At 36.1% G+C, this 14,470-nt stretch overlaps 1 protein-coding gene across 1 annotated transcript in view; it reads right to left on the bottom strand.

Moving 5' to 3' along the window:
* Positions 1 to 7,027: 7,027 nt before the first annotated feature.
* The window catches only part of LOC119579938 (sarcosine dehydrogenase, mitochondrial-like), a 12,227-nt gene continuing 4,784 nt past the window's right edge, over positions 7,028 to 14,470 (bottom strand). Inside the window, exons 11-16 of the mRNA XM_037927785.1 lie at positions 13,919 to 14,142; positions 13,432 to 13,596; positions 12,870 to 13,108; positions 12,567 to 12,741; positions 12,037 to 12,196; positions 7,028 to 7,665 (exon numbers count right to left, since the gene is read on the bottom strand). Coding sequence (XP_037783713.1) covers positions 7,603 to 7,665; positions 12,037 to 12,196; positions 12,567 to 12,741; positions 12,870 to 13,108; positions 13,432 to 13,596; positions 13,919 to 14,142 — 1,026 coding nt within the window. The 3' untranslated portion in view covers positions 7,028 to 7,602. The remainder of the gene's footprint in view (positions 7,666 to 12,036; positions 12,197 to 12,566; positions 12,742 to 12,869; positions 13,109 to 13,431; positions 13,597 to 13,918; positions 14,143 to 14,470) is intronic.

Here is a 14,470-nt window from a genome sequence, read left to right as displayed (position 1 = left end):
TTAGCTACTGCTTCCAGTGGTTGAATGCTCTGTAAGCTCTGTATTTTTAGATACTTTTGTGCTCCTTTTCACTTTTGCCTTCTTCTCTTCCCATCTTCCTCCTTTTCCTTTCATCACCTTTTTGGCCAATTCATGTTGTCCTATCATCATTTTTCCTTTTTATAATTTATTTTATTTTATTTATATATATATTTTTTAATCAAATCTGTCTGTCATTTGATACATGTCAGCTTAATTATGGAATAGCCTTTAAACTCAAAAATTTGTTGAGTACTATTTATTGTACTTCAAAATTCTTCTCTGTTTTTTTCATAATTGATGTGGTATGCATGAATGCTAATCTCCAAGTTTTAAGGATTGTGATTTGAAAGTAATTGTGATTATTAAACTAACATTCCAAACGTGATGGTATATTAGAGGAGAGATAATAGTGTTTAAGATATGTAAGAGCAGCGTCTCAACCAAGTACAGAAAATTCATCCAAGCAGTTAATAATAACTGTATCCCAAAATCTAAGTTGTACAAGACTTTTGAGTTTCATAAAAGATAAACTTACTATTGTTTATGGATACCAATTACCTTTCCCTCTTAATTTTTAAATATTTGTTTATGTTAAAGAGGACATCAGATTAAACCTCTGTCTATGAAATACTCCAGAAATATTCAGGATTTACATTAGCTGATGTTGAGACAGAATTTGCTTGAAGTCTACTCAGACTATCACTGTCAGGCAATGGGAAACTCAGGCTACTGTCATGACAAGGGAATAAATATTGCTTGTAATGGGCTCAATAAGATCTCTGAATTAGTAATACATTCACCATGCCAAATTATAAATATAACAGTTATATAAGTAGTAGTTTCATAGACATTAAGTCTGTAATTTATTGACACTGTTAAAAATCAAATAAAAATGTGATAAAATGTAATGAAGCACCCATGATAATATACATTAAATCTGCCTCTTCCTTCTGTCCTGTATGCCAAAAAGTAGGCAGATGCACACACTGCCTGCCATGTACATGTATGTTTTTTTCTTAGAAATTGACTGAAAACACAGATTTCAGTTGAAAAAAGTAAAGATGCTAAGTAATATGTTCTTCCCTCCCTACTGACACTCCTTGGCTCACAAAACATATAGTAGAAAATGTGAACATAGTAAAGTTCTTAATTTCATTAAATGAAGGCAAAATCTAATTCTGCTTTCAGGTCTTACCAGTAAACACAATCTGCATATACTCTCATATTGGATAATTAGTTTGGTAATATAAAACTGTGAGACTGTCTTGTTTTAAAGTTGTAAGATTTATGTGGAGTTTGAGTTATGTCTCTAGCAGCTGGTTAGATAAAACACTGCATCTGATTGTTGGTGCTGCTCTCTGGTCATGACGCTAACCCAGACTTCATACAAAAGAGAAAGAAAGGTGTGTGTGTGTGTGTGTGTGTGTGTGTGTGTGTGTGTGTGTGTGTGTGTGTGTGTGTGTGTGTGTGTGTGTGTGTGTGTGTGTGTGTGTGTGTGTGTGTGTGTGTGTGTGTGTGTGTGTGTGTGTGTGTGCACGAGTGTGCGTGTGTGTGAATTGGAACATGGTTTACATCTGTCACCAGTCAGAAATGGTTTAGCCTTCCCATTAAGGACAGTCTTATGGGAACAGCAAACTGTTTTAGTATTTATCCTAGTAATATAGTGTTGTAATATGTAATTGTTTAGAATGAACCTACCTCCTTTTTTACAATTCTAAATAAACATATTGGAACACTGTCCTGTTCATAATATGACAGTTTTTTTGCTGATTGACTGGTTATTTAATGTTTTTCTCCAAGGTAATATGATTTCTGATTTTCTGAATTATATACAAATTCAAAAACTGTTGTAAAATGTAGAATGCAGATACTTTAGATTACCGTTAATTGATTGACAAGGTAGCATTTTCATTTTCTGTGTTGTTATTTTGCATGATACATTTACAATGAAAGTCTTAAAAGGTATTTTGAATTATGGGGAAAAAAGTAAGATGCAGCATTATTTTGTAGTCTTACTTTTAGTTAACCAGATTTTTAATTTACTTAAAATTGATAATTGTCTATGCAAGTGAATTAGGAATAATATCCTAGGTGTTTATTCAAGTGATACATATTTTCCACTGATATTACAGATTGCAAATGGTAATTCCTTAGCTTAGTACTATGTGTAGGAGAGAATGTTTATATGTCATGTTTGTGACATAGCAGCAAGATGTATCTCATTAGATGTACAGGGGATCCCCATTATTTATCGCCCATTATTCGTCATTTCACTTTTTTTTTATGTTTTGTTAATCATGTTTCACTTTCATTTTTAGTGTTCCAAAAGTTCACACGTATGTCTAAAAAACACTTAAGAAACTGACCGGAAACCAGAAAACACAGGTGATGCTGTGCAGCTGATACTAGATACTGATACCCTGATAAGTATTGGGTCTATTAGGAAGGTGTGCACATACATAAAGTACTCATGAATTTATATGTTTAGCCAATAGAAGTCAAATATACAGTATCATATAATATTCTAGACTAGCTGGCAAATTTATCCCCAGCATATATACACTGTTAGAATTCAAATATTTCAAAAGCAAAAGCTAGAAAGAAGTATACTAACCATCTTTTACTGAACAGTGTCATGTTGAACATGAAATGCATGACAATTCTTGCCCATACACCTCAAAATCCTGTAATTCCTTTACAAGAAACTTGGTAGAAAATGATGAGGAATCTGATGTAAAAGATGATCCTCTCCCATCTACCTGTCATAGCCCAATCCAAGTTCCTGTCACTTCTGCCAAATAGAGGTGGCCATCCCTTCCAAATTTGTTTGTTGTGCTTGATAGTTTCATCAAGTTTCACAACTTGGCTTAGACAAATGTAGGTATTACTTGTTTTATTATTGTTTTAAGAATATATATATAAAAGCTCTATGCTTGAGCAAACCACTAGATGTTCTAGTCTCAGTTCATATTACCCCCTTTTCTTTAGACGTTTGCATCCTTATGGGATATTGTGTATCGCTATTTGTCAAACTTATGCATTGTATTTTTCTAGTCTAAGTTAATGACAAAAACTGGATCCCCTGTACAAACAGCATTACAATTTATATTACTTGTATTCATTGATATATATATATGTATATATGTATATATACATATATATACATATATAAATATATATACAAGTATATACACATATATATACACATATATACATACATATATACATATATATACATATATATACATATATATACATATATACATATATATACATATATATATATATATACATATATATATATATATATATATATATATATATATATATATATATATATTATATATATATGTATATATATATATATATTAAAATATACTATTATATATTATAATATATATATAATCATGATATATATATATATATATATACTGTATATATATATTATATATTATATATATATATTATATATATACTATATATATATTCATATATATATATATACTATATATATATATATATTTATATATATAATATAATATATACTATATATATATATTATATATATATATTATATATATATTATATAGAATATATATTATATATATATATCTATATATATATATATATACTATTATATTTTATATATATATATATCATATATTCTTACTATATATATATATAATTACTATATATATATATATATATATATATATATATATATATATATATATATAATGCCAGAAAACACTTGCTGTTTGTGCTCTGATATCAAAGGAAAGATATTGATATTGTAAAGCTGCATAAGAATATTGTGTGTAGGTTTGTAAATTTTATGTGAAACTTCAACATTTACCTAGATAGTATAACTCTATCTGGCTCCTTTGTATGGCCCCTGAGAATATGGGCGTTGTCTGTCCTGCACAATATAACTAGATTGAATGCTGTAGAATAATCACTCTGTCAGGGTATTTATTGCATCCAAAATGTATAAGATAATTATCTTGTAAAAATGTAGTATCTGTATATAGGTTCCATGCCACCAGTTGGAAGTATGATGATCTATATTCACAAGGGGAGGTATGAAATAAAAAATAAATAAATAAATATATGTATATATATATATATATATATATATATATATTATATATATATATATATATATATATATATATATATATATATATATATATATATATATATATATATATATATATATATGTGCTTTATATCATTGTTCTAGTTAATATTTTTACAGCATGAGCATTGATCTTCCCCAAGTGTTTTTGTAATTACTGAACACTTTTACTCCACTTTTAGTTAATACTTCATAACCTGGTATTCTTACAGCACTGTAAAGGAAGCAGGAGGTTATAAATTGAATTTAATATCTAAGAAATAGACCTTATCAAGTGCCAAACACACACACAGGCTCCCCTGACACACCCAGGTGCAATGTTCCCTATGGTCTAGAAATCTGTATAGGAATTAGTCATAAGGTGATAAAGAATTTATGGCAGCAAATATCTCAAATCTAGTTTCTGGTTGTGTGCTATTCTCCTTGTGCTTGTCACAACATAGGTAAATGTCATATATATGACATAAGAAGCTTATAAAGGAGGTAGTCCAACATCCATGTCTCAGATGATATGTTGAATCATATAATTTGTTGGTAAATATACATTTACTAGTCTTGTATGATCCATTAATATGATATATGAATGCAATAGCATAATCAAAAAAGAAAAATGTGAAGTCAGGTATATAATTTAAACCTGAGTTTGGTATATGTATTGTTGATATATTTATGAATAGAAATCACTTACATTTATGACACAAGTTTTATTTGTTGTGAAGTAAAGTTATTTCAGGTTAATAAAAGGTGATATCTTATGTAATTAGTAAACTAAAAGGCATGAAAAAGGTAAAAAAAATTGTCATAATAAGCACAGATCCTTCTTGATATCTGGATTTTTTCATGATTCATAAAATATTGAAAAAAGGAAAATGTGAGTGATATTGCTTAGCTCTTGTGGTATTCCTTTTATATCCTGGTTGCATGTTTATTGAATTTTATCAGTATTTTCCTCAATTGTTACAACAAAATATTTACTTAGATTTTGATTGGGAGAAGGGTGGCATATAGTGTGTGAAATCCTCTCAGTTTTGCTATTCCATTGTACATCATCCTTTAGGAGTGTAAATGTAACCCACATTGAAGATTATATCCATTTTTCCCAACAGCTCATAATTTTGTAATATATCGTAGGCAAGAAATATTGTATTCTTTTTAGGATGAATGGTATAAGTACTGATGGAAATAATTGGACTGAGAATATCTTGTCATATATATATGTATTAGATCTTGTCCATTTATTGTTTCATGATGTATAGTGGCACAGGTTTGCTGTTAATGGTCCAGTGCTAGTCTCTAATTTTTGAAACTTAAAATATAATGGGTTGATTATAATGTGGTTCCCAAACCAGATTTAATACTTGCAAAAAGATGATATATACCACATTTTATAGAAGCTAATATACCCAAGATTTTATATATAATGATATATTCTGTACTTTACTCTCAATGTGCAAATCATACTAATTGTCTTTCATTAGTTATACATAAAAACAGAACTCCCTAAATATCCTTACCTGTGCCTAAATAGCCCCATCATCCATGGAACCATATTTCTCTCATGTCTTTACATTTCTTCTGTCCTTATTAATATGAGTATGTTTTTTCAGGACTGTTTTACTACATAGGTTATATGTGTGTAATTGCGAGGCTTAATATTCTTTTTCTTTCAATAGTTGGCGGATATGTAAAGTATTTTTATTAGAATTACTACTCTTTAAAATGTGACCAGTTATTCTCAGCAGCTAATTAAAGCACACTTTGTGTATTTTATTCAAACTAGTGAACTGTGTTTAGTGCAGGCTGTGGATTTGGTGAATGATTTTTTTAATATACTCTTGTCTGTATCGTAATACTGCTTAACTCTCATAAATAGTATCTAATGATAAATTAATTAATGATATACACATGCCATTATACATGAAGGTAATGTTGATATTGAATTCATTTGAGCCAATACTTCACTTTAACCACAACTGCAGCAGGTTGATTTACATGGTATTTTTATGAATATGCAGTCTAGCAAGCTGTATATCAAAATGCTTAACATATGAGAAGAAATACTTCATCAAAAGATCATATTGAATATGTAGGATTCTCATCTGCCACAGCACTCAGTCACATGTATATTTTATACCAACTTATAATTTAAGTGGCAAAGAGAAGTGCCTGCATGTAGTCCTACTGTCTCTAACTAGTCAAAGTGACTTTGAGAACAAAACATGGCAAGCCTCAGGACTGTTTCCCAGTCTTTTGACTAGGCCTTTAGGTACCAGAGTGTATAATGTTTTTGTCAGTTTGAAGTGTAGAAGGTACTGAAATGATGGCTTACCTTTATAGTAAAATAATTAATGTATTACTTCACATGAACATAACAAACAAGGAAAACATCATTTCATTACATAATTATAGAGTAAGTCTCTGGGCCTGATCTCTGGCTGTGATTGGTTTCCAGATGGAATTTTCTCAAAAAGATTCACTGGGGCAATGAAGTCTTTGTAACTTATTACGCTTATAAAGCAGGAATTATGATGCTTAGCTTTTCATGCTTGTTCCATCTAGTGTATATGTCAAAAGTCAAGGATTGGGGCACTGTATTCCATTATTACATATCACATTCTTTTATTTTGTTCTTATCATCCAATATGGATATATGTTTTGAATGTTGTTTTTATCATTATCAAGTAAAAAAGTAAAAGTTAATGTGATGTTTTACACTGAAAAAGTAATCATATAGAATATACTATTGACAGTTAAAGAGTAAAGGTAGAATGTTATTTTCTCCAAAGAACTGTTTGCTTATTGCTCACAAAGATAGATTTGTAATAGATAATCATAATGAAAAGGAGCAGTTTTTATCAAAACAATGGATCCAAATGGACAGCATGTTCTACTATTTGTAAGTCTTCTCATCCAATAAATGCCTCTATTTCCTCTCAACTCATGGAAATATATATCTATAAATAAATTTAACATTTAGATATGGTTTTATATATTAACCAAGATTAGTTACACCTTTTACCACTTTCACAATTATATGAGTTATTGATATAACACTATATTGATAAAGTAAGCATTATTCTGATTCATAGATTTCAAATGACTATCAAAAGTAAAATCATTATTAAAAGAAAAATATTTGCTGCAAAATTCCCCCTACAATCATATATGGAGAATTTGTTTTCTATTATGTGACATGTACTTGTACTTCAGTTTTGTGAAGTATTTTATATAGGCAAGAAATATGACAAGAATTAGTATACCTATTTGAATAAGTCTCGACATCACTGGAAGTTTGGCTTTAATGAAATCAAATGCATGATGCTTATATTTGATTTATAAAGGAGTTGAAAGGTTGGTGTATTTTTATATAAATTCACAATGAGAAGTGCAGCTAATAATCACAGTAATAATTACTAAGCTGCAATATTCTTACTGATGACTTTTTAAAACTCTCGAAGGACTGCAGGGAAACGTTCTCCCATTCTTTCTACTTCCCATCTACTAGTCTGAAAATATATGTATGATTAAGATGCACACTATAAAAACACACACACACACACACACACACACACACACACACACACACACACACACACACACACACACACACACACACACACACACACACACACACACACACACACACACACACACACACACACACACACACACACACACACACACACACATATATATATCTGCTGTGTCAACTTTTAAGGTCATTAGCGTTGTATTCTACAGACAGCGATAGGTTGATGTTTAGGGTAAAGAAGTATTTTTTTGTTCATAAGGCAATGTTTATGGATTCCCAGAGTAGTTAGAGGTTTAAACAAATAAATATTATATACATCAAAGGTCATATACCATAATGATAAAGAATTGTGGTGAAATGAGTAAAAACTAAATGATGAGAATAAAATATGTTAGATGTAAAAGTTTGTAGAGAACTGTAGGATAGTATGATAGTGAAAAGGGTAAAGAGGAGAGAGCAAATGAAGTAAGGTGGGGATTTGTAAATGTGGAAGGGATTAAGGGTTTAGGGCGATTAGATCAAATGGTGAGTATCTATGTGTCTGAGGAAGGAAGAGTAACACTATGAGGAAAACTGCAAAAAAGCCACTATGAAATGATCAGCAGGTAATATGGGTAGGAATGGTAGTTGGAGAAGTGGGAGAAGAATGGGAGTTGAATGGGGAGATCTGAGGGTTTTCTTGTGAGGAGAAAAGGGGATAAATGTACGAGGAGCTGAAGAAAAGGTGGGTGTAGGACAGGATGACATAGGAGATAGGGTGCAATGTTTAGATTCCATGGTGTGACAGGTGGAGTGAGAAGGAGGGGGAGGAGGGAAGCAACGGGGAAGTGGTAGAGATTCAAGTATCTGGATTTAGACTGGAAAAGGAATTTGACTGGGTGAGAGAGGGAGAGGTAGGGTGGTTCAGGTAGATACTGGAGGAGATGCTGCAACATCTTGAGAAGAGGGGAGGGAACGGAGCGAAGGACAGTTTTGGAATAGGTTGAAGAGAAAAACCTCACGTAGAGTGAGGCCTAGTTTGAATCTGAGAACTGCTACTCAGATTCGAGCTTGTAGGCAAGGCAGCTCCTATAAAATACATTATGGGAGCCACCACAATTGGCACACTGCGTGACTGAGCAATTTGAATGGTATGAACAGGTTGGGTATATAGAGGGTAGCAGGCTGTAGAATGACAGTGTTTGGCTGGGTGGCCAAAATGCCAACATTTGTGACATTTATGGTAAAGAGGTCGACATGGTTGGACGGGGCTGGACACTCCACCAATATAAACTTCATGGGGGAGGTCATGTCTACAGAAGCTTATCTTGGCAATATTGGTGTATGACTTACGCTGGTCTCTGGGAGGAATAGTGTAACACTATACTGCCACAGGTTTGTCACTGAGGTCTGTCACAGTAGATAGTGCATAAGCTTGGGACTCAGATGTAACATGACAAGGCGTGAACGATGGAAACGGCTGCGAAAGGAAACTGCCTTCCTGTTTAAAAAAAAAAAAAATGGAAAGAAGAATGGGGATAGGGGAAGGATAAGGGGTGGAGGAAAATGAAATTTAGGAGAAGAAAAAGGAGCTGGGGTTCACCCAGTTTGCAGAATAAAGCTTGGGGTAATAGTTGTAGTGAGTTCTTTGAAAGGGAGAAAACGGTGGGGGTGGCCCAGAGCCATCATGAATCTTTTGTGTTCAGTAAACAAAAGTTAACAGTTTAGGCGCCATCTGCGGTGTGCTCTGGGCATGTCCCCCTCGACTGTGACTCCAGGGCTATCCCTTGGCTAACCTATGCTGTTGAAGCAGGTTGAGGCTTGGAGGTGGTCACTAATCATGGGCTGGCCATTCCCGCCTGTATCAACAAAAGGTTCCCCTTCGTCGTCAGGGCTTATGGAGAGGCGCGGCACTGGCGGCCACCTCACGATGGATTAAGGCCACTGGCCGTGACACTTCTTTCCTCAGCTTGCATAAATCCTTACAACAAAGGAATTATGGTCCTGGCACAGTACTAGCAGCAAGTGTCACGTGCCGGAAGCCGAAGCCAGTGGGATGATGGGGTAAGGATATAGGATGTTGGGTCCACGTAGCATCACGTGATGAGGTGAAAGTATTTAAAAGCGGGGGGGGGGGGGATGAGAACTGTGGCAAACTGGGGGTTAAACTTTAATTAAAAAATTGGAAGGTCACAAACCAAAAGAAAACAACAAACTACATTAAAAACAGAGCGAGAGAACACAAACAAAATAAAAACTGAACAAAACAAGGTATAGGGGAAGGGAAAAGGTGAAAATGAAGGTGTAGGAGGTGGCTTCAAAGGATGCGGCCAAGCTTAAAAAAACTGCATCCACTTCTTCCTCCCATACCAAAGAAAAATATGGCCTAATCCCGGTCTCCGGCCGGAACGAAAGATGGTGTTGAGTCTATCCAGCCAAGCGGTATGCCAAGCACGGAGTGTGTCGGTCTGTTTACAGACCAACCTACGCCACTCAATGTTCAGAGGAAGCAGAGAAGCTTCCTGTTGGAGTTCAGATGCTATAATAAATCGATCCCAGTCTATCACATAGATCCATCTGAGTGCTTTATTCTGAACAACCTGGAGTTTGCGCTTGTTAGTGTATGCTGTTTGTGTCAGTGCAAGTGGTGTGTATGAGAGAAGGGGTTTGATCAGTGTTTTGTACAGATTGAGCTTAGTGCGTAGGGCCGCACTTTTAAATCAATAAAGCGAATGTAAGATTTTTCTTGCCAAGGCGGCCTTTGAATTGATATGCAAATAATAGAAAGTAGGTATCAAAGGTTAAACCAAGGATGATATAAGAGGATCTGACTTGGAGAGGCGCTTGTAGTCTGTCGAAGGTGTTGAGGTAGATGTTGTAAGGATGAAGTTTTCGTGGTCTTACAAAGAGAACTCTTCGGCCAACCACAACAAAAACCTTGCGACCTAGAGGTCCTGAAAGCCCTTTTGTTTTTTGGAGACATTGTTGGAAGAGAAGGGTACTGTCAGAGTACGGAGTAGGGGGAATGATAAAGAATCGAACACACTTGGCTGTTCCAAAAAGAGTACTCAAAAGGTTTGCAGAGGTGGAAGCAGTAGAAGGACGAGGGCGGGTGGAAGATGGGATGGTGTAGAGTGAGGTTGTACTGTGGGGAGGAGGACAATAGGGATGAAAAGTAGTAATAAGGGGGAGGAGGTAGACAATGAAGAAGACTGGGCAGTAAGAGATGGAGTGGAGGATGTTGAGAGAGAGGAAGGGGTGTATTCTTCAAGTTGAGTAATGACCCGGGTGGATGATTCGGAATGGATAGAGCTGACACAAACATCGAGGAAAGGGTATTAGTATCAGTGGTCGGAGCCTTGGTCAATGGAGAGGCAGTGGCCGGGAAACCAGATAAATCAAATTAAGACGGGCTAGTTGATGAAGGGGCTATGGCTTTAATAAGGGTAAAAATCTTAATTACAGGCCATGGTGAGCTTGAAATAAATGGGGAAAAGAAACGCTCTATTCCCCAGCGTACCCATAAGAGGTAAGGGCTAGGCGATTAACCAAGGGAATGCCGTGCCCGTGGCTCCCGGAGTCCGTTCATGACTGACACAAAGCTAGCCTTTCAGCTGTTTAGTAAGGCTCTCACACCTTAGGAAGTGGACAGAAGTAGGTGATGAAGAAGAGAAGGAAAAGAAAATGAGGGGGGAGGGGAGAAAAAGACCATGCAAAATTAGTTGAGGCGAAAGCTGAGGCCCAAGGCAGGAGTGATCCCCTGCACAGGGCCTTCTCCGTCTCCTAAGCCCCTCCCCCTCCACATACACACAAACGAGCAAGGGATTGGGGACACACACACACACACACACACACACACACACACACACACACACACACACATACACACACACACACACACACACACACACACACATATATATATATATATATATATATATATGTATATATATATATATATATATATATATATATATATATATATATATATATATACATATGAGAGAGAGAGAGAGAGAGAGAGAGAGAGAGAGAGAGAGAGAGAGAGAGAGAGAGAGAGAGAGAGAGAGAAGAGAGAGAGAGAGAGAGCAAGCAATAGCCCCTCCAAAATGGTAACCCGGCTTTTAAGCGACTAGTCACCCAGCAAAATCGCGTTTGGTCGTGCGCAGGTTGAGAGTGCCTGATCATCTATGTGCATTCCCCTCCATTGGACTCCCCGCCTCCTTACTAATTAAGTGGCTAATAATTAACTAATTTCCGCCCTTTTCGTCGCAATATTTAATCATAGTGCTATATGGTCTTTGATGTCCAGCACATTTATTTGTTCTAACCATTAACCATTCAGTAAAACACATCCAAGACACACCTGGAAGAGCAAGCGCGCGGTCTGGGCGTGTGTCCTCGCATGCGCCACGTACCCCGCGGCCAACGGACTCCCGCACTCGAAGCTGTGGTCCGCCCTTCGAACTCCGCCCACAATATCACCGTCCCTCACGATGGCCTCGCCACCCCACAGCGGCGGACACCTGAACATAGATGACTGTAAAAGTGCAAGTGAAAAAGGCCAAAGAAACATCTTTATCATTATTATTAGCCTGTTATGGTTGTCTTGATGGTAATATTGAATTACACATTTGCAATCACCTCCAAGAGTGGTTATATCATATATGATATAAATCAGTGAAAAATGCGTAAATTAGGTTAGCATTAATGCTTGAATACCTTTCGAAAAAATACATACTGATATAATAAATATATTCTTATATGAACTAATTTGTCTAGAATGAAATTAATTAATTTGTTAAATCTCAAAGGAGGATGTTCTGCGGATAGTCTATAGAGCAAAATTATTGAAAAAAATGAAATATTGGATCTTGTAAACAGACGAACACTCACCCCGGCAGCTCGAGTAGGACCCTAGACTTGGTCACACCCTTGGCCGCCTGGCGCAGAAGAGCAGGCCGCCCCAAGAACTGGCGTTGGCCTTCGTCCTCGATCTGGCCAGGCCTCCACACGCCCGCTTCAAGGGGAGTGTCGCCCCTCCGAATGTCTGAGTTCCAGCTGCAGCTCCCTGAGGAAAGAATGCGCTTTCTTGCCATTCAAAATGTTCGTGAAGCCATATTTTGGTATAGGAAGACATGGAGTACGTTTGCCAAAGGATATGTAGATTTCATTCTATATAATTTTACTTAGACGAACCTTGCTCCAAGCTGATGATATTAAGTGCGTAGTAGCCAGCGTTGATGAGCCTGTACCTGTCGCTGACAGCCGTAAGTGCCTCGTAGACAGCTATAAGCTCCTCGACCTTTGCATGGATCTCCCAGCACACAGCCGACCGTCCGCACACACGTACTTGCGTTCCTGCTAGACTGACGAGCTGGTGGCGGTTTGGATGGATGGCTGTCACGGCGATGTCCGTCGCTCGCAGTACCTGCAGACTGAAATTAAATAGAGCTGAAAAATTTAGATATGGTAATATATCGTTAGATGGATATCTATCTATCTATCTATCTGTCTATCTACACACACACACACACACACACACACACACACACACACACACACACACACACACACACACACACACACACACAGATATATATATATATATATATATATATATATATATATATATATATATATATATATAATATATATATAGAGAGAGAGAGAGAGAGAGAGAGAGAGAGAGAGAGGGAGAGAGGGATAACGAACAACCTTCATTCCATTTTTTACAGCATATCCTAGTTCATACACGCACCTGTTGGGTCCATACAAGGTTAGAACACCAGTCTCGTGAGTGACGGGCTTAATGGAAGTACTGAAGCCTTGTTTCCAGCACAAGTCCCACAAGAGACGGCTGACGATTGGCTCCATCCCGCTGCCGCACGTTACCAAGTACTTAGCCTCGCCTTCACACTCTAGTCTGAGAAAGACACATATTTTAGAAGATGTTTTTTTCGACAGAATCCAGTATACTGTAATTCATCCTTTGTGTAATTAATTTGAATCTGATAGGCCTGTTCCTCAATGAAAAAAAGGGACAGCACCGCTGAACGATTTCTGATCCTTATTTTTTAAACCTTCCTTTTCTTCTCATTTTTTTTCTCTATCGAGGTATACCTACTAGTTCAGTGTTAATTAACCTTGATTTGAATAAGACTCGCATTGTATGTCTGCTTCTCTGGTGTACCTGCTAGGTCAGTCTAAGGTCAGTATTTAATGACCTTGAGTCGAATTCAGCTTACCTGGTATCTGAATTCAAAGTGTACACTGTGGCATCAGCTTCCACGCCTCCTTCCGTGTTTAGGACAAGGGAAGATGTCACAAAGCCAGGCTCTCGTCCGACGTCACTGACAAACAACCAGTCGATTGCCCTGTCAGCGTCCGCCCCGGAGAGGAGCATCTTCCCCGATGATGACTGATTGATCACGGCTGAATCGTCTCTCATGGCGAGGTATTCATGTTCTATCTGTTCAGTAAAATTCGTTCCGTCTTATAAAGCTCAAGTTCTCAAATAGCAAATCCTACACTTTTGATTGTTCAAGGATGTCATTTTATATATGATACACATTTTTAATCTTACTACTCATTCCTTATTTTTATAAAGATGTATCATATTTGTCATTGATCATAACGTGATTATTTTTACATATCTGCTCTATCTAGCACAGTTCTTAAGCTGGGGTCTATGGACCCCTTGGGGGTCCGTGAGGATCAGATAAAATTAACATTCACATTATTGTGTTGTTTTTTTAGATTGTTTAATTTGAAGTTTTATAATCTCTGTTGCAGCTCAT

The sequence above is a fragment of the Penaeus monodon genome, chromosome 13, assembly GCF_015228065.2.
Source record: "Penaeus monodon isolate SGIC_2016 chromosome 13, NSTDA_Pmon_1, whole genome shotgun sequence".
NCBI lineage: Eukaryota > Metazoa > Arthropoda > Malacostraca > Decapoda > Penaeidae > Penaeus > Penaeus monodon.
The sequence above is the reverse complement of the archived record's forward strand: the minus strand, read 5'-3'. Positions and strand labels throughout refer to the sequence as shown.